General features: G+C 37.0%; 2 protein-coding genes across 2 annotated transcripts; both read left to right on the top strand.

Annotated features, from left to right (window-relative positions):
* The first annotated feature begins 2,661 nt into the window (after positions 1-2,661).
* LOC100367758 (uncharacterized) lies at positions 2,662-25,307 on the top strand. The gene is made up of 21 exons (XM_085505056.1): positions 2,662-2,726; positions 3,707-3,776; positions 4,122-4,322; positions 4,467-4,568; positions 4,679-4,783; positions 4,927-5,040; positions 5,154-5,244; positions 5,489-5,697; positions 5,824-5,908; positions 6,160-6,347; positions 16,913-16,988; positions 18,446-18,533; positions 19,572-19,647; positions 19,728-19,922; positions 20,934-21,035; positions 21,360-21,464; positions 21,615-21,728; positions 21,901-21,991; positions 22,169-22,377; positions 23,547-23,631; positions 25,126-25,307. Exons 1-21 carry the CDS (start codon positions 2,662-2,664, stop codon positions 25,305-25,307), a joined length of 2,553 nt encoding a protein of 850 aa, XP_085361182.1.
* LOC146748249 (carboxypeptidase B-like) lies at positions 7,949-12,819 on the top strand. The gene is made up of 10 exons (XM_085492466.1): positions 7,949-8,146; positions 8,454-8,529; positions 8,646-8,846; positions 9,575-9,676; positions 9,938-10,042; positions 10,223-10,339; positions 10,705-10,795; positions 11,025-11,233; positions 11,504-11,588; positions 12,526-12,819. Exons 1-10 carry the CDS (start codon positions 8,082-8,084, stop codon positions 12,708-12,710), a joined length of 1,236 nt encoding a protein of 411 aa, XP_085348592.1. The 5' UTR covers positions 7,949-8,081; the 3' UTR covers positions 12,711-12,819.
* Positions 25,308-26,262: the final 955 nt, after the last annotated feature.

Below are 26,262 nucleotides of genomic sequence, written 5' to 3'. Positions count from 1 at the left end.
AAGCAAATTTCAACAAAACTGGTGTGAATCTTTCCTACACTGACGATGACATCATCAGTATACTAAATACAAATATATTTGCAGAGTTATATTTTTTCAGTACCAGCAATCCAATGAAATCAAATTGATTTCACTGATGGCTGATTTATTTCCACTATGAAGCTACATTTCTACAGGCATTAGTCAAAATGTCGAAGGGGCCAAATCTTTCAATGTATGTTTCATCAACAATCCTCAATTTAGTAGTATTTCCATGATAAATCTAACTGAACTTGAGATTATGAATATTACAGACTTCGATCTGTGTCTTGAATTTGACTCTAAGGACCAGTTTTCTACCAAACTATATGACAAAAGAAACAATTACTGTCCCTTGTTTGACGTAGATATCAAGTTTATTACATTAACCATTTGATAGTGACTCATAATTTTATATACTAGTATGGCGGATGGCACACGTAACCGAATGTGCTTATACGTTTTAAAACACTTGACATCACTTCATACTGTAAGGTACATACATTTTTCTCTTCCTGGTTTGACGATGTTGTGTTGTGCAATCATTTTGTTGTCCGTTAGTTTTCCTATACAACTTTCGTCAAATTTCAACAGTGCAGGCATGTCGTAGATGCAGATAAAACTATGTGTCATCCCTTTTGACCTTTATTTGAACAAGAACTAAAACAAATAAGCTATTAGAAAACTACTGGATACATTACAATGATTCTACTGAAGACACTCCGGGAAGTACAGGTAATATGTGTTTATAGGATGCTGAAAACAACTGACGCGATAAAATTGAAACAATCAACAAACAGATGATTTGCACAATATACGATGCTGAAGAGTGTGTGTGTGTGTGTGCGTGTTTGTTTGTGTGTGTGTGTGTGTGTGTGTGTCTGCCTGTGTGTCTGTCTGTCTGCAGTGAGTGTTCGAACTGAGGTGAGTGAAGAAGTACTTCTCTCCAAAACAGACTCATTGTGAAAATTGTTGAGTTCATAGTGCCAAAAAATTTAGCTTTCACAAGTTGTGTGAAGTGTACCAGTTCTGATCTGAGTAAACACAAAAAGCCAAGTGTGGATTTAAAGAAATAAACGAATGATCTGAACAATGAATCACATGACTAAGTGTGGCATTACACATACCAGAACAGAAATGTCTCATATGCTAAAAAAACAAGACTGGAATATATTCTGTCATCCACAGTAAAGTGCCTCTGTCAAACAGTAACAAACCAACAATTAAAGGAGAAACAGATTCGATACATTGCAGTTGCGTCGTCTATTGTCGTCTTTGTGGTTATTTCGCGACGCCTAAGTGGTTCGTATATTTAAGATAATAGCGTTATCTTGCTGACACGATTTACCGGCACGGAGCAGACGACGTCACTCGAATTACATAGCAGTTGTGATGTTCACATCAATTCTTTTCACGCATGTTTATTATCTTGGGCTGTGCAATATTTACTTTTTAATAATAATTCACATATTCAGGTCTTTTCCTCCATACATTTCCCTCAGCAGCAACAGATGTCCGTCATTGCATAGCAAACGCAATTGTATAGAATACATTTAGGGCATCTTAATTTAATGTATTTTATCGAAACAGCATCTCATTGAGTGAGAATATTAATGTCATAATACAGATTTGAGTTTTTCGTGTATATGTGGTTTTCATTGAATAACCGATCAACTGGATTATTCAAGCATGCTGTACAGTTTTACTTCTATCTTCAGGAACATGTTTATTTTTTTAATGTACACAAATGTCACTTTGCGCTTACATCTCCGCGATGAAATTAGTCATTCCTTACCAATACTCTAGCCACCAAGGGTATTTAATATTCAACCTATGACCTGACCTCGACAGTCACATTCATGGTCAAAATCAATACGTCCACGTAATTAGAACATGAGAATTTGAACAGATTGCCCCAATCATATTATGGTGATAGCAACATATATATCTTCAGTTTTACAGTTTAAAATCTACCAAAAGTTAATAAATTATTGCGACCCAATTGGTTAACAACTGACTGTAAAGGGACATTTTAGAACATGTTGTTTTCTGTTTTAAAATATCCATCTAATTAAAACACCTTCAATGAGACTTGATTGATTGCATATATTATCATAATTAATTATAGTTTAACGGGTCTGTATATACTGTATATTGTCAGACTGATACATATGGTTATCATAGCATATATTTTGTCCAATTATAGTATTTCCAGACGTGTAAGTTGTGTACTAATTACAGTAGTTTTACAAAAAAACAACAAGCTGAACTCGTATCGTGTATATTTGACTTCAATGCTCTTCCCCCTGTAAGGTCAAACTCAAGATCAAACACGTAAGTTTATCAGAAACATTCTATGGTCATGTATTTATTATGTAAAAGTGACAAACCGTTTAGCAATGGTCTTAAATAACGATTTTTTTTTCAGTTTTTACCGTTCAACAAAATTCAGCATTGTGCTTGCTTATATATTCAGTTGAAACGGCGTCATCTGCATGCAATCAATTAACGTCGTGCTGGTAAATGGTGTCACCGAAGTAAATATATCATCTTAAATACACACACACAGTTAACTATTAACGAACAACACAAAGTCGGGCAAATATATTTCATCACAAATTGTGAATCGACATCCCGACAACGATGTCTCGATTGTTTCTGCTTTCGTTGTTAGTTTGTAGTTGTTTGGCAGATGTACGTTACGATGGGTAAGAATCTCAGTATTTCCTATATAATGTTACTTCGCTATTTCTGTAGCGTTTCTCCCGGAATCATTGTAATTTTTCCCTTATTCACAAAACAGTTTTGCAATAACGCAGTTCATGTATCTTGCATCACGTCAGAATTAAGTGTGAATTGATAGAATGTCTATTTTTTAAAATAACAATTTCCTTTAAGTAATTTGGACAAACTTTTCTTGTGAATATTTTGGAGAGCTGTAGGCCGAAGTACATGTAATCTGTTTCGATAATTTGGCGGCGGCCATCTTTGGATTTGTCCAAACCGCTATCGTGGTCCATTTTAAAGCTTGTCTTTAAACGTCCAGTTCTAATTACTTTACAACAATGGGAAAGATTACGTATGATTGACTTGCCTAGAGGTAACTGAAAGTCATTTGACCGGACGAAAGTTTTGAATTAGTTATATCAGTCTAATACAAGCCTTAGGGTAATAATGGTAGTGTACCATATGTATTGAACCGTGCGTTATACGTCAGTTTTTTTCCGATTCATGAACATTTTCAAATCGCACATAACCTAAAATAACATCGATGTATTTTTCTTATAACACTATTTAATATTTTGCACGCATTGTAATTCGCAGAGGTTGTGAATTCGAACTTGTTATCAATTTTTAATGAATTCTAATTACCAGCTTAGTCTGATATCTAGGACAATTATTATTTTACGACAGGGTCTGTATTGGGAACAAGAAATATGTGTACACGTTTTTGAAAACTACGAATTTTTTATAGTGCTTGAATTAAATCTGTCTTGCTCTGGTCGTATGATTTGAAACTCATTTTATTATTTAAAATTTAAGCATTTTAATATACTAGTTGTCGGTTAGAAACTGACGTCGTGAACTTGGTGACTTTTCTGTGTTAACGCCATTGACTTATCTTACTGACTGACCTTCATTATATCAGAAGGTATAACTATGATTTGTATTTCATATTACGTTAAAGGTACAAGGTTCTTCGCATGAACTCAGTCAACGATGAACAAAGAGAAGTACTTCAACTACTGGCCAATACGGTAATATATTCTTAAGTGCACGCATTGGAGTATATAAATTTGCACAATTCCAGTTGTGTCGATCATGTGTGTTGTTTTCAGAAAATAAGTAATACTTCTGAAATGAAGCAACATCGACGACGCGTCTGAAACCCACACTTGTGCAAAATTGTTCATATAACCGGTCTTCAATTTATTACCGGGGGTAATTGGATATTTCTTAATGTGTCAATACTTGGTTAATATGGGACAGTGTGAAAAAAAAACGTTATCCTACGTTTTTCGTAATGAGCATCTTAATGTTGAACAACTGTAAGATGCGTTTGAAGGTGTAACCAAACCATCAGGTAATTTCTTTGTTTTCAGTTCGATTTCTGGGATTTTCCTCGGGATTTGATGGTACCCCCAACTCAGCTTGAACGTACACTTGAATTGCTCGACACCCACAATATCGACTATGTCGTATGGATTGAAGATGTACAGGCGAAGATAGACGGTGTATTCACCAACCGGGGGAAAGTTCAGCTTACAGAATTTGATTACAACACCTATCATCCACTTAATGAGGTCTGTATTTTCCCTGAATGACACCGACTATACGAATTTATTGTAGCGTAATATAAAAACATAGTATTCTCGCACGTTTTACCGCTAATCAAGTTATAACTATACTTAATGCGTAACACACCTTGTTTTTGCATAATTATGCAGATCATGGATTGGATAGTTGCGCTCGAAGCTGAATACCCGGCTTTAGTTACTTCTTTTGTCATTGGAAATTCGTACGAAGGCCGAGATTTGGTCACCATGAAGGTAAATATATACAGTGTGGACTAAGTAATGACCTATGTTCTTGCATATTAAATGATATTGAATGTCATTGAGATGTGTCTGTGCAATTCTAAAGAAACTGTATGTTTTAGGTTGGTGTAGATACGGGAAAACCGAAACGTGCTTTCTGGTTTAATGGTGCTATACACGCACGTGAATGGATCTCTCCTGCGACCGTTATGTGGATGACAAACAAGGTACTACTTGGACATTCTCCCACCTAACTTATAAATGTAAAAAATAATCTTTAGGTTTTTTAGTGAACTACTTTCATGTTACACCGTCTCAGTCACAGTCACCGACCGGCATGCATAAGCAATGTTTTTATTATTTCTTCAAGATGATTCAAGATTATATGGGAGCAGACCCAGACGTGACTTTCTTGTTGGAAGCGTACGATTTTTATATTCTGACAGTTATGAACCCAGACGGATATCTATACACGTGGACAGACGTACGTAATATATAAAGTGTTAAATATTAATCATTCGTGTTTAGTTCTGTATTTTCAAATACTAATATCACTAGGTTTAATCTGTCGACGAATATTATATGTTGATTTGACAGGATCGTATGTGGCGTAAAACTCGATCCCCCAATGATGGTTCAATATGTATTGGAACTGACCCAAACAGAAACTTTGATTACGAGTGGGGAGGTATGTATATTTGTAGTGAACGAACATGAGGCAAGTCTAATCATTAGGATTTAATGTAAGCATTTTTACATCATCTTAAAAACAGAGTTTTTAGAACCGGTGTGTATAGTAATATATAAACCATGCATTGCTTAAATCTTCGCCGAAACCATAAATGCGTGGTTTAAAACAATAACGAAAACATTTTTACGTCTGTCAATGCCGTTAATGACAATGAAATGCTCTCATCTTTTACTCAACAAAGGTTTAGGAGCCAGTGATGTACCGTGCTCCAGCACATATCGCGGCGCATACCCACTCTCCGAAAGCGAGGTTGAACATGTGGTGAACTTCATCAGAAATCAATCCGCAATACAGCCTTTCGATATGTATATTGATTACCATAGTTACTCACAATTGATGCTGTCAGCGTGGGGATACACATATGATTTACCCGCTGATTACGATGCTATGGTGAGATTTATGATTATAAAAACAATAAATCCAACGTTGTACGTATACGCCGACTGCAATTCTACAATAAACAGGGAACAGTATTTACTTAATTGTTACTGTTTGTAAATATTATTCTCTCCACAGTATGCGCACATGGAAGTATACACTGATGGCATATTCTCTGTCCATGGTATGGTATACGAATACGGCAATGCTGCCTCTATTAATTGTGAGTCTTACACGACACATGTCCGAACCATAGTACATTATGAGTCACATTCTTTAGATATCAATATTGGTACTACACATGTACGGTTAAGAACACGGTTGTACGGTTACTGTTTTTGAGTAACACCACCAGAAAACCACACATCAATACCCAATGGTGTATTTCATATAATAGCCTTCAGAAGTACGAGTTCAATTGTATTCAAAATGCTCTTATATGTCACATATTATTTAATCTTTGTTTTACGACAGATCCAGCTTCTGGTGGAAGCAAAGACTGGGGATATGGCGATAGAGGGATTGTATATTCATACACCGTCGAGCTCCGCGATACGGGCGAATACGGGTTCTTGCTTCCAGAGGACCAGATTCAACCGACCGCGGAAGAAAACTACGTAGGTCTTATCGATGGATGTATACACATTGCCGGCGTTGTTGGCGCATAATCACTCTTGATATGTTGTTAGTATGATGTAGTTATGTTAAGGTTGCATTAGAATGAAATAAAGTGAATTAGAATGTAAAAACGTTCTTCTCGAGTTGTCACGCAGTGTCTTTGTTCCGAGCAATGCTATTCATAACACGATCACGTCAATTAATAAATGTAAATTGTTATTCATATGTTTCAACATAAATGAAGTAACGGAGATTATTCTTTATTGTATATCGTAATCAAGTTAAGAACCACATTATGGGAAACTATATTGGGAGTTTATTTTTCTTTAACTTTAAAAAGCAGCAGTTCAATATAGTATACCAAACAAAAAATACATCTACAGAGCACATTACTTTGCGAAATGCACTGAATAAGAGGACAAAGTTCGAGAACTATAGTTCTAAACTTATGTATTACCACTCACCACAACACGATTCATGACTATGAGGGAAATTTGAAAAAAAAAAATATAACAAATCCCTGATCAGGTAAACAGTCCATCCTACATTTACATATCCATACCGAGTGACAGAAAACAAACAACGAATTTAATAGACCATTTTCTGTTTACTGCGAGATCTCGCGCTTTGCGTGAAATCGATCGTAAAACAAAGAAACGTCATAGCCACTCGTTCAAAAATTGCATGGGATTCTTAAATCCTTGTGAAATTAGCATTCACTGTTGATTTCTCGTCAGATTTGTCAATTTCCGAAAGACATGCCATTTCCCCTTTTATAGGATAGTAGTCACCAAAGATCAAATGCCTATGTATTCAAATTAGAGTATTACAATTGATATGGAAACATTTCATAATAAATCAGCTGTTTATTCGTGGGCAAATACGTAGGAACCTTTTATTACATTATCACAGACACTAATTTTGCTATTATGGCTAACATGGCATGTCATAATCACAGCATTTTTTGGTAATAGCGCACAAATTACACCATCCATTTGGTCGAAACTAACGTCTTATATAGCATTCTGAAAAGTTTGAAGGACTATATCGCCAGAACTAGGAAGCACATACACATTCCGCTACCCTTTGACAAAATTGTGCAGTCTTTAACATGAACAATATCTTGCCAATTTACAATCTACAATAAAGTAATTACAACTTATGTTTTAGCTGGGATTGAGACCATGGTAAACACGATGCCTTCAATATTCGTCATCTCATCTCATATCATCTCATATCATAGAAAAACAGGCAGCTGTTCCCAATCCATGGTCAGTAACATCCCATTCTGTTTGAATAAGAACTAAATAATATGAAAACCTTCCTTATTTAGCAAATGATGCAGACCCATCAGTTAACACGCAGACCAATATAACAATACGATATCATAAACAGATGTGACAAACGTTCATTTGAATCAGACAACTATGCAGAACCCCGAGATGAAAAACCAACTAGAATATTGGCCTAATATAAAGACATTGGTTTCATCCGTCCTTGACCCAAGCCCGGCACAATCCAATACATAACAGCATAACATGGCGTGCCAATGTAATCTTCATAGCATCGTATATAGATGGAATGGACGGCGATAACCTATATAAATTGACATAAAAGCATATCACTGTCAGTTTGCCGATATCCTAAAAAAACACTTGAATACGTCATTGCACTGATAGTGTTCTCACGTCTGTATCTGTCACATACCACCACAGACAAGAGTACAGTTATTGCATCGCATTCTCTCAAACACATCTTGAAGCAGTGTTGTGAAGAATATGTTGAAATTGTTTATATTGGCACTGTGTGCCTGTGCCTGCCTGGCTAAGAAGGATTACAATGGGTAAGGCATACTCGATAACTTGAATATTATAAGTGTATAGTCACGCATAAAACAATGAATGTCAATTGACAACATCTAGAAGGAAGTGGTACGCATTTTGTAAATGTTACCATATTTATAGTAATACATAGAAAATTCAAAACCCCACCAAAGCATGATTTCAGATCAAGTACACCTGGAACGACATATAATTACACTAAAATAAAGGTTTTATTCATTCATAGTCCATTTTTTGACATTATATGCTGACATCGTTGTTGAGGAAAGTGGTGATGGGGTATCCTAGTATATTCTATTCTATTCACAGATATCAAGTAATTCGAATGCAAATAGGCGACGCTGAACAGTATGACGTGGTCAAGTTTCTCATGGACATAAAGGGGGTGTGTACAAGTTTTCATTAATTATGATTATAATATTGATGAAAGTGTTAAGTTGAACAAAATAAAAATATGTATATTCATATATGACCAATAGACACATTTTATTTCATTTCTAGATTGATTTCTGGGATTTCCCACGCGATGTGATGGTGCCACCTCAATACACGGAAAAAGTCAAAGAGTATCTGGATGTGAATAATGTTCTGTACAAAGTATGGATTCATAACGTTCAGGAAAAGATTGATGGAGCATCCGATAGAGCACCCAAAACATTAGTAGATGGTTTTGACTACACAGTTTACCATCCACTTAATGAGGTGAATCCGACGTGTTTGTATAATAATTGCGCATTATTTTTTTTATCTTGTTCGTGTCATCGTTGATTAATGTCAAGGTAAATAAGGGGAAACAGTTTGTCCTCATTGTGCTTGTTGTTGTTGTTGTTAACGTTGTCGCTGCACTTGTCGTTGGTGTTCTATTATGGAATCCGTCATAAAACTTCCTCTTATGGTTACAATAACTCGACTAATTTGTATATCCAATTTCTTTCAAACTTGAATATTATAATAATCTGTTTGAGATCTCGATAAAGTTCGTTTTTGGTGTGTGGTCTATGTATGTTTTTCAAGATTTTGATAAAATTGTACCTATAACGGGATGTCAATTTATTCATTTAAATGGAGCATACATAATACATTAATGATAATTCCTTGTATATCAACTGTATATTAATTGTTTATTCTCTAATTGTAATATAAATGAAATCGTTTGAAATCAGCATATTAGTGATTGTTGTAAGTAGAGTATAATAACCCTGGTGTATTTCAACGTATACGTATAATTACCAATTTATTTTATCTTTATATTCATTTATTTTAAGTAGTTCAGATATATATATATATATATATATATATATATATATATATATATATATATATATATATATATATATATATATATATATATATATATATATATATATATATATATATATATATTAACACTAAGAATTAGTGATTAACGATCCATCATTTTCCAAATTCAGATAATGGATTGGATCGCCGAAATTCTTGTAACCTATCCAACCCTTGCCACCAACATCAACATCGGCACATCTTACGAAGGAAGAGACCTCCCTGTTCTCAAGGTGCGATCGAATTTTGTTTTTAATTTGAACACTGGTGCGAACTTGATGACATCATCTAAAGAACAATATATACTTTATTCATATATGTAGTATTATTAAATAAAGAAGCGGTCTTCGCCGCGACAAGTACCTCGTCTGCTAAATATATCGTTTCATTACCTGAAATTCAAAACGTGCGGTGTACAACAATCCTTTCTAATCCAGATTATTATCACAACTGAAGTTCACCTAATTTTTTGTGTAATGTAACTACAATTGCAGGTCGGTGCTGATACTGGAAAAGAAAAACGAGCAGTATGGTTCAATGGATGCATTCATTCCCGGGAATGGGTATCACCAGCTACAGTTATGTGGATGACTAATCAGGTACATATATTCGCTGTATGCTCGCATACAAATACGCGTTGAGTTGTTGGCGCGCTTTTATTTATGTCCGACTGAATTCACTTGTAACTACAGACGAGGTTTACCTGATAATTATTTGCTATTGAGTTGATTATTCATTTTTATGAGAAGTTTTTTTTTCGTTGTTAAATATTTTTACAGTTGATGAAGGACTATACGGAAGGTACGAACCCCGATGTTACATTTTTATTAGAGACGTACGATTTCTATATCCTTACGGTCATGAATCCGGACGGCTATGAATTTACATGGACTGGCGTGAGTTTCTATATTGCTTGCTGTTTGAAAAATGGGTTTCAGTTATATGCCGAATTAACGCGTGTTTTTCGTATCGTGCTGTGCTGTGTACATTGCTATCTGATCATTTTCCTCGAACGGGTTTATCATGTTTTGCGCAGGGTGGATACAATCCCAACTTTGTTGTCATAGCCTCTTTATTTGTGTATGTATATATAGTATAGTATAGTATAGTATATTTTATTTGGCACGAAATAATGCATTGAATTACATATAGATACCAATGATTGTTTGTGAACAAGGTAACAAATTGAGCGTCATCAGAATGTACGATTTTATAATAAGTAAAAAATATCATTGCCGGCAGTATGATTTATCGATTTTAGGATCGAATGTGGCGTAAATCACGAAGTCCTAACGACGGATATGAATGTATGGGAACTGACATGAATCGTAACTATGACTTCGCATGGGACGGTGAGTGATACATCTTTTTGTTAATTACAAATATTTTCAAACATGGTTAGTTCAAAATTTTAAGATCATATCAACATGTACGGGCGGACGGACGGTCGCACGTACAGACGAACGGAAGAAATACCGACATACGTTTTTGTCAGAATGTGTTGCATGTTGCATTCAACATTGTTGAATCTACACACCATGACATAATTATAAATTTCATGTATGTAATTAACACTTGCAGGCGAGGGCTCCAGCGATTTTCCTTGTTCATCTACGTACCGCGGAACACATCCACTATCTGAGATAGAAGTAGAAAGTGTTGTCAACTTTATTCGGGCACAGTCAGTCACACAACCATTTGATTTATTTATCGACTATCATAACTACTCTCAAAAAATGTTGTCACCTTGGGGATATACCTACGATCTTCCTGCTGATTATCCTGCAATGGTAGGCCGTGTGTTGATTACGCATATATGTAAATTATACTCAAATACATATCCGAAAAACAATGTGATTTAATTAGTAATGTCACAAGCAACGATAAACACGTTTAGTTTATAGGAATGTACAATTCTTGCCGATTCAATCATCACCGACCTCACTTGCATTTACAAAAGCAAGTGTTAATTTATTGTAAACGAATGTAATTAAATAATTGACATTTGATTTAATTAATTGATATTTGATTTAATTAATTTCATATATACTATCCCATAGTATGACCACATGACAGTACATACTAATGCAATGGCGGCAGTGCATGGTGTCCAATATGAATACGGCAATGGTTCAGCTCAACTGTGTAAGTATTACTCAATTTAAACAAGTTAAATACGTGTGTGTTTGGGCGTGGGCGTGTGCTAAATATAATACACATTAATTGAACATTATTAAGGTGGTCGGAATTTTACTTATAACTTGGATTACTTTCGTCCAATCGATTTTGTGTGTGTGTGTGTGTGTGTGTGTGTGCACTTCATTTGCGAAATTTCAAAAGGGTTGTAAAACTCCACCGAGACACACACATAACATGCGAAATCCACCATGTAGAGTCGTGACACTTAGCCATCAGAGTTTTAGTTGATACTGGTAGGGGGATAGCAAATTGTGATATGGTTGCCTTTACTGATTTTATAGCTACATGGTTTGGACATGAAAATACGATATCAAATAATAGCAATGTACCTGTCACAGACTGTTGTTGCAAAAATAACAATTCGTTCACTTTAACGTGGCATGATACGACCACATATTATGTATTGCAGTCAAATTACTAGTTTTACTATCGTTAACAGAGGAATCGATTAGAATTAAAAATAAAGTAAAATTACTTCAGGCAATTTTAATGTGATGTAAGTAATTTAATTTGACCAAATCATCACTGTGTTCATTCGATTTTAAATCGTGTTTTATTTATTTTTTTGCTCATCACTGTTAATATCTATGTAACACACACCCTGTGTGAGTTGTACGGCTTTTACTGACTCTGTGAACAAAAAGCTCCTTTGGCCGTGACGTGTAGCTGGGCGACGTGTGTGTCGGTTCGATTCACGCACGCACCCAACAGATGTTTATCTTGATAAATCTCACCATTTACTCGGATGGATAATGAGCGACATTTACATACAGAGATGTAGGAATGATATTTACATTGAACTTACAATCAGTAATGCTACGCTGTCCATGTTTGCAATTAAAATGCAAATTACCTTACTGTTTTGCGATCGACATTTTTTCAGATCTGGTTGCAGGAGGTGCCAAGGACTGGGGATATGGCGATAGAGGTATAATCTATTCCTATACAATTGAGCTTCGGGATGAGGGCGAATATGGATTTTTACTTCCAGAATCTGAAATTCTTCCAACTGCTCAAGAAAACTACGCTGGTTTGGTAGCTGGCCTGATACATATTTCGAATCTATAACCTTATGTTCAATACACATAAATGATATCAACACACTGATATGAAACTAAATGTAAGTTTATAATAATGATAATGATAAAATAATAATAACAATAATAATGCAATTAAATTGTCTGACTGGTTTATTTTGAAAAAAACATCACTTGTATGTTTCACATGCAATACGGGTAAACACAGTTGATGAGTCACTTCTAGATGCATGCGAGTGCGTGTGGGAGAGATCGCAAGATTACATCCACATCTGCTCAAACAGTAAAATACTTATCGTGTTTAAAATGTGGTAAATTATTAAAACTATGTAATAAATAGTAGCACACGCTATAGTGACATCTGCTCCTGTAATGATAACAGAGTGAACCAATCCCGCCCTCCTGTAGCTTGGAAAACTAATATATTCGCCTTAATAAGTACAATACTAATTAGTTAAGTAAATTCATGGACCATCTGTGCCAAAAATGAAACTATGAAACTATGAACATTTGTTAAGATAGAGTATTTTAAAAAGATAGAGAACATTTTAGTAAATCACCAAAGTGTTGAAGACGAAATATGAACTTTGCAAGATTTCTTTGCACTTCATTGTGATCGTTAAAATATATAATATTTTCATTTCATTGGTTGTTCATGACAACACGTTGGAATAACAAGTCAATGACATGACACAGTCCTTGTACCAAAGAAGATGGTTCAAGTTAAAATTTGAAGAAAATACATCTTCACACACGACTGAGATACAGTTTCGTAATGGTGGAAAAGCTCATGAGATATGTCTTGATATCATTTATTAAATAAATGTGGCTGCCAGTCGACAATTTTAATCCGTTCTGCTATAACAAAGTTATGTGCATCAAGGTCCTATCATGTGCCAAGTTTCAACGAGATTGGTTCTTGGTTGGAAATGCTTGATTTTGATGTTTTTGGCATTACAACTGGCATTATTCAGCCGCCTTCAACCGGACAACAAAATATACGTGCATATATATTCCAAGATGTATGATGTCCAGGCATTTCGAAGATAAAATAACGGACGTACTATCGTTCTTCACGTCATGCAATAATTGTGAGCTGGGCTCAAATCTGTACGAAGTTACTCACAACAGTAAAGCATCTATGTTGATGTAGATAATTGTTTACTTGTCACTTAGTGTATATGGTAACGTTAAAGCATCTTCGCAAGCCAAGGAACGTTTGTTTTGGGTCACCCCTCCAAATTTACCCTTGGCAGATTGAACCACTACGGTATGTATTTAACAGGCGCCCTTAACGACAAGGAGCGGAGATGCGACAAAAATAAACAGCCAATCAGTTAACTTGTATCTAAATACAGTAGAGCGTTTTTTTTTAATGGCGACCCAAGCAGAACAGATCAGTATTTCAAGATAAAGTCTCACCGATCACCAAAACCATGCAATTGAGGCATCACTAGCTGAATACAAGATGAGTTTGTTGCAACGAGGAGAGGGAGCGACAAATCGCGTAAATTGCGCAACAGTTCAACTGATTCTTTAGTCGGTCAGTCGAGTACTCTATAAGACACAGCGCCCTGGGGAAAAGTCCCCAAAACTATGGCATAGCTGACCCAAGACTGGACTGCCCTCAGACTGCGTCTCTCGTGGTGTTCTCGCCAAAACCAACTAAAAACTTTTTTTATTCACTTTCAAAACCTTAACCAATTACAAAGCAGTTTAAAGACTCTAAGGCGTGGCCTTCACACATACAGCCAATCACACCATGTACTGGACACGTCATATCTTTTGATTAATCGTTCACTATATTACTAACTGCGAATACCAACTGCCAGAAATAGTAGTCCGGATAGCGACGGTTATATCGTAATTAGTTCCAAATCAGAGTCGAGTTCCGTCCAGGACATCGCATGAGTGTAAATGATGACAGACATAACACCGCCATTCGCTAGTAATCGGCTAAATAAGTCGATCAACAAATACGCGCAAACAAATTCATGACAGTTTCATTACATTAAATTTCACGCTTCATGACGAAATATGGCAATTTCCATTCGTTGTGATATTTATGTCAATTTGCGCATGTGTAAGCTCCCTTATGCAGACAAATTTCGCAGTTCTATCAGTTCTATAGGGACGTAGTTGTTCCGCTCCATTCGCTGGTTCCCGGCGTCCCTTGCGAATGGCAAGTATGACGCAGGTAACTAGTAATCGCCATATTGTTCCACTGGGCCGGGATTACGGCTCAAAGTCACGTGATTAAGTGACGTAATTTGCAATATTCTAATATTCATTTTCTGTAAACTAGTATTCATTACGCCATGCCCATACATTCTACCTGCCTAGACTTACATATTTGAGATATTTCTGGCATTTCTCGCTGTTTTTGTGCAAATGTATAACAAGGAACGATGGACCAATCAGAATGCTGTAATAAATTTCCATGGACTGGATACGGCTTTTACGGCCCCGAGGTCGTGCGGCAGAAGCGCCCGAGCTTGCAGCAGCAAAAGTTCATAAAAGTTTTATCATATACCTTATATGAAAAAAAGTCTTTAGTTATGTTATTTTTCGCTCGTCTGGCCCAAAAGAAAACGTATTCAATTTAATCCGGGTTCCGATACGGGCCTTTTTACTGGCGCGGATTTAAATAGGGGATTTCTAAACGACGCAAACGCGTCAACAACTCTCACACAATACACAAACTAATGTCACCAAATATATCCACAAATTACGTTTTAATGAAAACAGCAAATGAACGTATAACAATATTTTAACGGTAATAAATACGAACTCATTATAAACTGTCTTTCTTAAGAGTGAACACTACAGTCCAGCTAAGTTGGTCATTTACTGACCGTCCAGGTAATACATAAACAAACGGACGTTTTCTTGGAGCTGATGTTGTAGCCACAGGTAGAGACACGTTGATTTCACAGTTGGATTCCCAAACCGTTACGAGGACAGGCAATACGAGGTATATGATAAGTATTACTAGTTACCGGCCTCTTGTTGCTTGGTGCGCCATGACACTTGGGGCGGGAACCAGCCAATCCCCCCATATACATCTACTAGTATGTATTTAAACAAATAGATCGCAGACCCCGGTGGTATGTATTCATACCGATATGACCCACGCTCGCGTTGCGAAGACCAATGCAAGCTAGTAGACTTATAGCCTGCATGGATAGTAGTTACACAATAAATAAACTTCCGCCGAGGCAGTGGCAGCTATCCTTAGCCAGTGGATAAATTACTATTGTTTACATGTAAGGCCTGCTGGCCGATTCAAGATCATGTAACCCTTGCAACTGCGACTTCACATGTTACCAGAACATGTGACATGTGTATGGTGCGCACGCATCTTTTTTCTTTCTTTCTTTTTTGACAAAGACGTTTTTGCTGTTGTTTTTTGTTTTTGCGCGCACATATTTTTTTTTGACAAAGTTTTTTTTCTTCTGAAGTATAAGATGCGCGCATATTTTTCATGTACCATTGGTTGCGTTGTTTGTTTTCTGTTGTGGGTTTGCTAAATTTTTCTCATTTTTCTCATTTTTGTTTTTAATATATTATTTTATTCTATCTTTTTTGAATTATCCATATTAGTTTTTTTTGTAATTATTATTTTTTGTTTTTTATTATTCAGTATGATAGAATATTTTTGCAACACTTGGCGCGCCGTACAGGTGCGATGGCATAATAATGTCTGAGGAGAAGCCCATCACATCAACGCGTCGACGCCTAGACCCTTCTACAGATATAATACGACGCCGTGGATCCGTGGTACATCGTGGCCATTCCAGGATGTAAACTCATTTTTACAATTAAATAAATACAACATTAGTATATTAGGGCCATTTTATATGATATTTCAATCGTGTGCATGCGATGCAAAACTTAATATATTGCCAAATATTTTGATTTCAATTATTTCCATGGGATAACAAATTTAGTATTTTTTGGAAAATTTTTAATTCACTATCAGTATCAGTGTGTTTAAATTTCCGCGAATTAACATTATGGCATTTTACGTCTGTCAAATAACGGCCAAATAAATACGTGGAATCATTAATTACTAAGGACCTGGCGTAGAATTGGAAATTACTCCAAATAAACAAATGTCCAATTCCAACAGGATAATAGTATATTTGGTTATTGATGAAATAGTAGGGCGCCACCAGGCTTAGCAAGTGCGTCGTGTTACTCTCATGAAGTTGACGCTGATTGTGCACAAAGGAAGCCGCTCATCCCGCCATTGGATGGCGGCACATCGTGTATGTGGTGTTTACAAAGGACGTGGAGATGATCCATGGTAAATCATGACCAATAATAAAATGATTGGTTGCCCAACTGTGGGCGTGTCTTTTATTTGTGTGCTAAATGTGCAACACCAAAGTTCCGCCATTTATTTTTCATGGTTCTTCGGCCATAGTCGTCTGCACCAGTATCGCGAGTTCTAAGTTTGGTTTACTATGTTGGTCGCTCGACACCATATTCACCGCCACCCTCTCGGCACCGACGCCCAACTCGGCGTCCTGGGGAGGAAATCTACTTGCCATGCCACCTCGATACCTCTTCCCGGAAACATGCTTTCCAATACGAGACTGATTTCTCTATAAGGTCGGCTATTTAAAATCATATTCTGGACAAGATTTTTATCAATTAAATGGCTGGCTTCCTTTGCTGCTCCAAATCATTCAGAAAATTCATTTTAACGCTACTTTACAGCGGTTTTCACACAGACATCAGTTAATTCTGTTACCCAATGGCTGAAGCAATTTTGCATCGACCAGACACGCCCCGATACAGATGACAGGATTTGATAGGATCGGCCAATGCGCATGCGTATAAAACAGCTGGTACTAATATCCTAATTTCCTAATAACTTATTTTGCACTCGTACAATGCAAAATACATATTTGATTAGGTTGGTTGGCCATCAAGTACCATCCTATGGCACCCAATTTATATATCACCAATGCAATAGTACAGATTTATGTTAACAGCGAGTCAAAAATAAGACTAATATACTAAATTTGTATTTAATTAATTGTAAGGATGAGATTACATTGTGAAATGGCCACGATGTACCACGGATCGCCGTGGTTAATCATTAGCGTTGTTATAAATCACCAACATCAGAATTAAATTTGGAAAACAATTTTGTTGAGAATTTACTTGCGTATAGAAGTTTACACTATCTCTTATTCTGACATTTTCTCACCAATGGAGAAGTTTCATGGTGAGTGAAATGTTGAAGTCGTTTCAAAACTTACTGTAATATATTTGAACACGTTTTCTTGACCACACTGTAAAAAAGGATTCTAAAGAATCATCCCTTTTTATTGTCATTTGACATTTTAAGTTCCGAATATGTTACTGTACAAATCACTGTGGCTCTGGCAGAAATATACAGGATGTACAACCATGAAAATAACTTATAAACCAAAATTTTGTTTTGTTAAAAAATATTCCTTTATTCTCTTCTATTTGTGGAAGACTGCAAAGAAATGTCATGTTGTGTAATTCTCCCAACTGTTACAATCTCGGTAACCTAGATTACCTGGATTCAACCCCTTGTTTTCGTGGAGTGTCTCTAATTATCGATTTGTGGAAACAGAAGATATCGCGTACAGTACAGTGCACATCTGGTAAGAGCGCATATAAATCATACACTCATGATAGCAGATACCCTAAAAGATATGCAATTAGCAGTTACATTATCACGGAGTGTATATTAACGTTCAACTTTATTCTGACGATTGTCAGTTATCGAGCACCGCATGAAAATGCTACGTTCCATTCTACTTCTCGTGTGCGTAGTTGCCTGTCTGGCAGAACAGAAAAGTTATGAAGGGTGAGTAAAATAACTATTAGTTGTAGTTGGTACTATGCTGCCGTTATTTCCGACACTTTATACGAACAGAAATATGTATAAACGCCCCCAAATCAGACTTCAAAGTACAACGATTCGATTTTGACTCGACGCTCCCGGAGTAAAATTAAGTATGCCATGTTTGGTGAGCATCATCGCACTTACACACCATTACATTGTACAGGCACGGCGAATTTTAAACAAATAGCCTACGATCGCATATTTAAAAGGATTGGAAATACTATTAAATATGTGGTATTAAGTATCTTCCAGTGTTTTTTTTCCGGGCACTGACAAAAGGCTTGCAACCTCAAATTTCATTCGCCTTTGTTTGAAGAGTTATCAAATATATATTTCTGACAATGGGCAGTGAGGCAGTTGTAGGATGTGTCAACCGTGTTTCAACGTACTTTACGCAATTAAGTACTGTATTTTTGACAACGGGACATTTGAGAGGCCTTGGTGTATTTTGTTTGCTCAACAGCCAGGATAATGTGACCATGTGGCTGCCTTCGAGGATAGAAACGATCAATTATTACTGACATTTGCCAGTTCTATTAAAATTAAAAAGTATATTCGTACATGCTATATAAAAACGAATTCACACAAAAAGGATTATACTATTGTTAAAACATCGCCGTTTTTACTACCTTTCCATGCACTATGAATGTACGGTGATACAATGTGAATGGTTTGTCAGAACTAGATGGGAAAATCTTGGCACACGAGTAATCAAATGAACAAACTGAAGTCTTCAAAGGAGTTCTTTTTAAAATGTATTTGTTGACAAGCGGTATGCTCACTTGGGCGAACAGGTGTAGATTAACCAGTTGCGAGACTGTCATGACATAAGCATATGGAATCTGACATCACAGTAGTTTGTTTTCCCAGTGCAAAACAAGAGTTCAATCCAACTAGCTAAATTAGAAAACTACAACTACATTGCACTGATATAATATAAATCATAGTAATTGATATTATCACAAGATGCCTAACGTATACTATACTACTATTATTTAGTTACCAGGTACTCCGTATGGAGTCAGTCAGCCAAGAACAAGCAAAGGCTTTGGCAACACTAATGGATGATCCCAAGGTAAGCTGAATTATTAAATTAAATCTAAATAGGAATTTACAGAAAATATACCCTATACATAAACTTTCTCTTCTTCAAAGCTTGATTTCTGGGATTTCCCACGTGACTTGATGGTACCACCTTCCGAAATGAAAAGGGTGACGAGTTTTCTCAATGTCCAACGATTGAAGTACAGTGTCTGGATGGAAGACGTTCAAGAGAAAATTGACGGCGTTTTTAGTGACATTCCTAGAACTGAAGAGTTTGATTACTTCGTTTATCACACTTATGATGAGGTACGTATGACCCGTGTACGTTTTGTTATGTGCGGCAGTCATCTATTAGGGGGAAATTCTTCTCCACGGGGGTCTAGCACACTTGTCAGGGGGGAATCTCGTCTCGTCTCTATGTCTCGTCCCCTTGAGGTGCGGGATCGGGGAAGCCACTTAAGCTTTACAGTCAAATAAGACACACACAACGACATACGGTTCAACTCTCGTCTTAGTCGGTCTTTCGAGCACTCTATAAGACACAGCGCCCTGGGGGAAAAGTCCCCAAGACTATCACAAGGCTGACCCAAGACTCTCTTAGACTGCGTCAAGGCTCGCCCCAAGTCTCTCCAGGACTGCGTCTGTTCTGGTGTACTCCTCAAGACCAACTCAAACTCTCTTTATTCATTTTCAAAACTCTAACCAATTACAAAACAGTAAAAAGACTCTAGGGCGTAACCTTCAATCATAAAGCCAATCACACTAAGTACTGAATACGTCATATCTTTTGATTAATCGTTCACTACATTAATAACTACGAATACCAACTGTCAAAAAGAGTAGTCTGAATAGCGACGGTTATCTCGTAATTAGTTCCAAATCACTGAGTCGAGTTCTGTCCAAAACTTCAAATAGGCCTAAACGATGACAGACATAACACAGCAATTCGCTAATAATCAGCTAATTAAGTCGGTCAACAGATACGCGAAAACTAATTCATGACACATCACCCATTCGCCTCCTTACCAAAACTTGTAGCTATCATGAAAACCTCATTCAATGCGTTTAAGGTGAATGAGAATTACCAATTTAGGCAAAGACATGTGTATTTTACAGGGACAACTCTTGTTAGGCCTCACAAACAAATGTATCTGGTTTTATTTCCTTTGACAAAGCACACATTTTACAGGTTTATCAATTCACCAACATTGGGCCCTCTGCAGTGGCTGAAAAATGAGGACAAAAAGATCAGCCCGCAATATTTTTGTTGGCGCTGACCAGAAAACATAACTGTCGGAATATGTAATTATTTTTCAGATTATTGCTTGGATTGGCGATACTGTCGCAACTAACAGTGACATAACGAGTTCTGAATCTATTGGAAAGAGTTATGAGGGTAGGGATCTTCCTGTACTGAAGGTTAGTAGAAACGTGTAATGCCACTTGAGAAATCAATCAATCAATCAATCAATGCATCCTGATTTATTTTTCATTTGCTGATAATTCGCGAAACTCCATGGAACTTTTCGAGGCGTTTTAATAGAAACAATTGCGAAGGGCGCAGCATTAGGATGGAGTAACTTTTTCTGCCTTTCCTCTCAAAAATTAAACCGGTGAGCCCAAAAAGTCCCCAGTTCACAGTCTTGCTATGGGTAACAGACTATCGCGATGGGACAGCTGACGCTTACTCCCACATCCGTACCCGTCTAAAGCTAAAATCAATGTGTTTCTTTATTGAATTAGTTGGGTATAGACACTGGAAAAGTCAAGAAGGTCATCTGGTTTAATGGTGCAATACACGCTCGTGAGTGGATTTCTCCGGCAACTGTCATGGCGATTACTAATCAAGTAATTGTTTATATTTTATTAATTATCACTTGCTTATGGAGTCAGTGGCACATTGTTATGGAATTCCACAAGTTATATTTAATATCAATACCTAACAGATTAATTGCAATAACCAATTCTATATCTATCATAATATACATCCATTTTCAGCTGATTGTAGACTACCGTGCAGGAGACCCTGACATCACATTTTTATTGGAAACTTACGACTTTCACATTTTAATAATGTTCAATCCCGATGGCTATGACTACACGTGGACGAATGTGAGTAATTCCATTCTAACTTACACATTAATTCAATCCTGAATACATATTGCAGGGTCACAACGTTGTTACGTACCCTTGTTTCCCACAAACAAATGGGTGTTCAATGTTTGGCAGGTCATATTAACATTCTAAGTGTTCATATCATAATTTATGATGGACATTCTTCCAGGATCGTATGTGGCGTAAGACTAGATCTCCAAATGACGGCAGCCCTTGCGACGGAACTGACCCTAACAGAAATTTCGACTATGAATGGGGAGGTAACTATTTATTCCGTTCTAGTAACCAAACATCCATAAACTATTTACATCAATAGACCCAATAGAATTTTATATCATTTTCGAAAACACTGGATAAAACACATAAATTGGCACATCACACTCCAAACATTATTTATCGGAGTCCATTTTAAAAGTGTTTTCTTGTTTATTGAACAGGACTCGGCGCCTCCACTCTTCCATGCGGTTCAACATATCGTGGGTCACATGCTCTATCTGAAATTGAAGTCGTAAATGTTGAGGGCTACCTCACTACCTTGTCTGCCACTCAGGAGCTATTCATGTACATCGACTGGCATAGTTACTCTGAACTGATGCTCTCTGCGTGGGGATATACAGATCAGTATCCAGTTGATTATGCTGATATGGTATGGCCTAACACATTTCACTATTGGAGACCCTCTCCGCTAGGTTTTACCTTATAGTCACCAAAGATGCTATTTCTATATGTTTAGATTACAGTTATTAATGGCCGGCAGTTGCATAAAACACTTTGTTAGGTTCACACGGGGTAAATTACAACTTAGATAAGATCTGCTAACGGCATATGCTCGTATATAAACTGTCGCTAATATTGATATTGTCAAATGTCGTCACACTATGTTGCGGAGCTCACTTTTATAAAACATCGGTTAAAGTGGGGGAGTCGTCACCTGCGCATGCGTCATATGGCCTTAGCGTGTTAATGTTTACAAACAAGCGTCTACCCATGAGCCTTTGCATTTTTGCGTGTGTTGTTATCATCGCTTGGGACTCAATTTCCGCGCGTGCGCAGGTGACGACCATACCGCTTTAAAAACACATTTAGAGCAGCAAAATTATCACATATCATAGACCAATGTCAAGTTATCCGTCACATCCGCCAAATCAAACCACTTTTTTTCACCTTATTTGCCACACTATTCACCATGTTTTATAATAACCATTTTTTATCGCGCGTAATAAAAAAAAGAAACAAAAAAAAAAAAGCTAGAAATACTGAACTAAAAACAAAAATACTATTAATACAGAAACGATAGCGAATAAACTTGTAACAAACGCATATCTATGTACAGAGCAGTATTTTTTATCATTGTATAATTGAATAATAAAGTGCACGATATAGTCGATTGCTCACTAAACAGCTCAAAGTAAACAACAGTTTTTCCAAACAAACTTGGTATGAACTGAACACATAATAGCGTGGCATAAGTGGTTGCAAAAAAGTGGCCGATAGCTTGATTTGCGGATGAAGTGGCCGATAGCTTGATTTGGCGGGTGGGAGTGGCCGATAGCTTGATTTGGCGGGTGGGAGTGGCCGATAGCTTGATTTGGTGAATGGAAGTGGCCGATAGATTGATTTGGCGGATGGAAGTGACCGATAGCTTGATTTTAGCGGATGGAAGTGGTATTTAGCATGACTTACAGCATAAACAGTGCACTTACGAGAATTAAAACACATTCGCATTCAAAATTGGCATACGAGGCGCTCGCAATGACACTAGCATATTCTTATAAATTCTTGGTATGTATGATGTTTTTTTTATCTTACCGATAGGATGCACACATGCAAGTGCATACTCAAGCTATGGGTGCGGTACACGGACACTATTATGAATACGGAGCAAGTGGAGTAACATTGTGTAAGTAGAGGGGGGCAAGGGTTATTTTCGTTCACCGTAATTGCAATATTTTTTTGTTCGTACAACGTAAATTGAAAAAACAAATTTCGTAATTCTGTAATCACAGGCTAGACGTACAACGTAATCAATCAAATATTTTGTTTGTACACTGTAAAAATGTGTCATTTTTCTCGGTACGTACAAGAATTTACATCCAAATAAAAAAATCGTAAAGAATAATCCAGGGAAATTACGTTTTAGAAACTGTAAAACGACTAGATGACACAATTCACTGCAAAATTGAATGTCAAGACGTAAAAGGCCCTTTAACCGAATGAAGAGCATTACGAGGGTAATTTGCGCATGCGTCTCTACACACGGCGCAGCAATGGCGGATAATTTGAGTCGGAGAGCTCTTCGGACCATTCAATGTTCCATTTGTTATCACTATAAACTGTAAAAACGTTTTTTCCCTTGTAAATTGTAAAAAGCCCTTTTCATTTTCCGTAAAACTGTACCAGCTACCCCCCTTGCCCCCCTAAGTACGCCTCATAAGTTACTGCGATTATAACCGGCTGCATTATTCTAGTTGACCAATTTCACCCATCTTCTCCAGCGAAGGAATGTTTGTTTCGAGTCACCCCTCCAAACAATCTCCCAGGCAGAGTTCTATTTCTACGAATATATCTCTGCCACCACGCGATCATGTGCATGTCGTTGATTGGTCGATGCGTCAATGTGGCACTAGTTTCAAAGACGCCCAACGAAACATTGCCTTGCGCAAGTGCTCGATTTTCGAACCCAACGAAGGCGTACGCGTTGTCTGTCTGTTTTTAAAGTGAGAGACTTATTTTTTTACTTTCCGTAACACAAACGGTGTGACATTTGGACCACACGTGATAATAAAATAAATACGATATTTACTATATGGGGGCCGCCATCTTGAATGCAGCATAAAACTAAATAAGAGACAAGTTGTGAAACGCGTTTCAGTTCAAAATTCTGAGTGATCAGTCGAGTAGAGTTTCTGAGATTTTCTTCAGAGTTGACAGTTTCTTTACTTTGTTAAAACATGGTCGACATAAATAATATTTGACACTTTGCTGGCGAAGTATGCCACAAACAGTCTGCAACGTTGGCATACAACTTGTGGAAAACTGGTTGAAAAAATGCAGCGCCGTTTTTTGGGGGTTTGGCAAACAACCTAAACACACTCTACACGCACGATTACTAGAAGAATTTCGAAGTAACCGTGCTACACTATACCATTTACGACATTTTGTTTTTTTAGCTTACCGCGCAATGTTACACGGTGTCTGATTGGGCGCCTTTTCAACAGGCGCATCCAATCAAACTTGGCAATTTGTTTAACATAAAATACGTGTTTACCAAGGCTAATCCCGCACGAGTTGGTGGATTCGACAATGAGTCAGCACCAATAAACCGTGCGATTCGGACGACGAATTTCACCATATTCGTCACTTAAATACTCTCTTTGTGCATCATGTTCGTCAGATCCAACATCAGGCACGACTGTAGACTGGGCTTATGGCGACCGCGGCATCATCTATGCGTACACAATCGAACTCCGTGATACGGGTGAATACGGATTCCTGCTTCCTGAAGACCAGATACAACCAACTGCAGAAGAGAATTATGCCGGACTCATCGCCGGCCTGTTGTTCATCACACCCTGAACCATAATAATATCTTGATATAAGACTACAAATACAATGACAAAGTAAATATTTGAGATCACTAGAATATATGTGTTGTACAGTGTGAATTATTTTGTCACATCCCCTCAAAATTAAGTATGTCGTAATCAGGTATACATCGCTCGATCTTTTAACTACAAGGATGTGTTTGAGAACTATAAACACCAAATCTCTTTTCCCTGAATTTCCGATCAGTAATTTTACAGGCAGACATACGTACTTCATATTAGGTCAAAAGTTTTAGAAAAACCAAAGGTCAAACCAGCTAGATTTACAGCCAAAACAAAGTCAGCTTGGACGTTCAGTTGCGAGACATGACAAAATAAACGCAGCGAGTGCTACATTTCGAAAATAAAAATACAATTTATGACGCAGACACTGTAGTACAATGAAAAAGTATATTTATTGCCAATAAGGGGGGGGGGACTCACCAAATCCCACCTAAGCTGCACTAAAGCAACGATAACTAACAGAGAAATGCGAAAATACGGTGACTCCCCCCAAAAACGTAACAGAATAGTAAAAATGCATAAACAAAAGTATAACCATCAACACAGTATAAAAATGCAACTGCAGAGTACATGTAGAAGTAGCGTGACTGCGACTACAAGGTAGTTATCGAATAACTGTAACTACAGGAATGTTAGATGGTAGAGGTAGCTCTACTGGTAGATACATTGGTATTGTACTACAAAGAATGTATTAGTATATGTAGGTAGCAAAGCTACAAGGTAGAAATGGCGAGCACCATAACTACAATGGTAAAATGAAGTGATGGTGAAAAGTAGGTATTTAAAAAACAGTACTAAAGAAACTTTAAAAACAATACAATACAAAATATGCATAAATTAAAACAGTTATCTTGGGGGGTAAATTGCCTTAAGTAATAAGGCAAAGCCCCCAAAACTATGCCAATTAAATAGGAAATGGGCAT

The sequence above is a fragment of the Saccoglossus kowalevskii genome, chromosome 2, assembly GCF_978046115.1.
Source record: "Saccoglossus kowalevskii chromosome 2, keSacKowa6.1, whole genome shotgun sequence".
NCBI classification, from domain to species: domain Eukaryota; kingdom Metazoa; phylum Hemichordata; class Enteropneusta; family Harrimaniidae; genus Saccoglossus; species Saccoglossus kowalevskii.
Note: the sequence above shows the minus strand (reverse complement) of the source record. Positions and strands in the feature narration are given on the sequence as shown.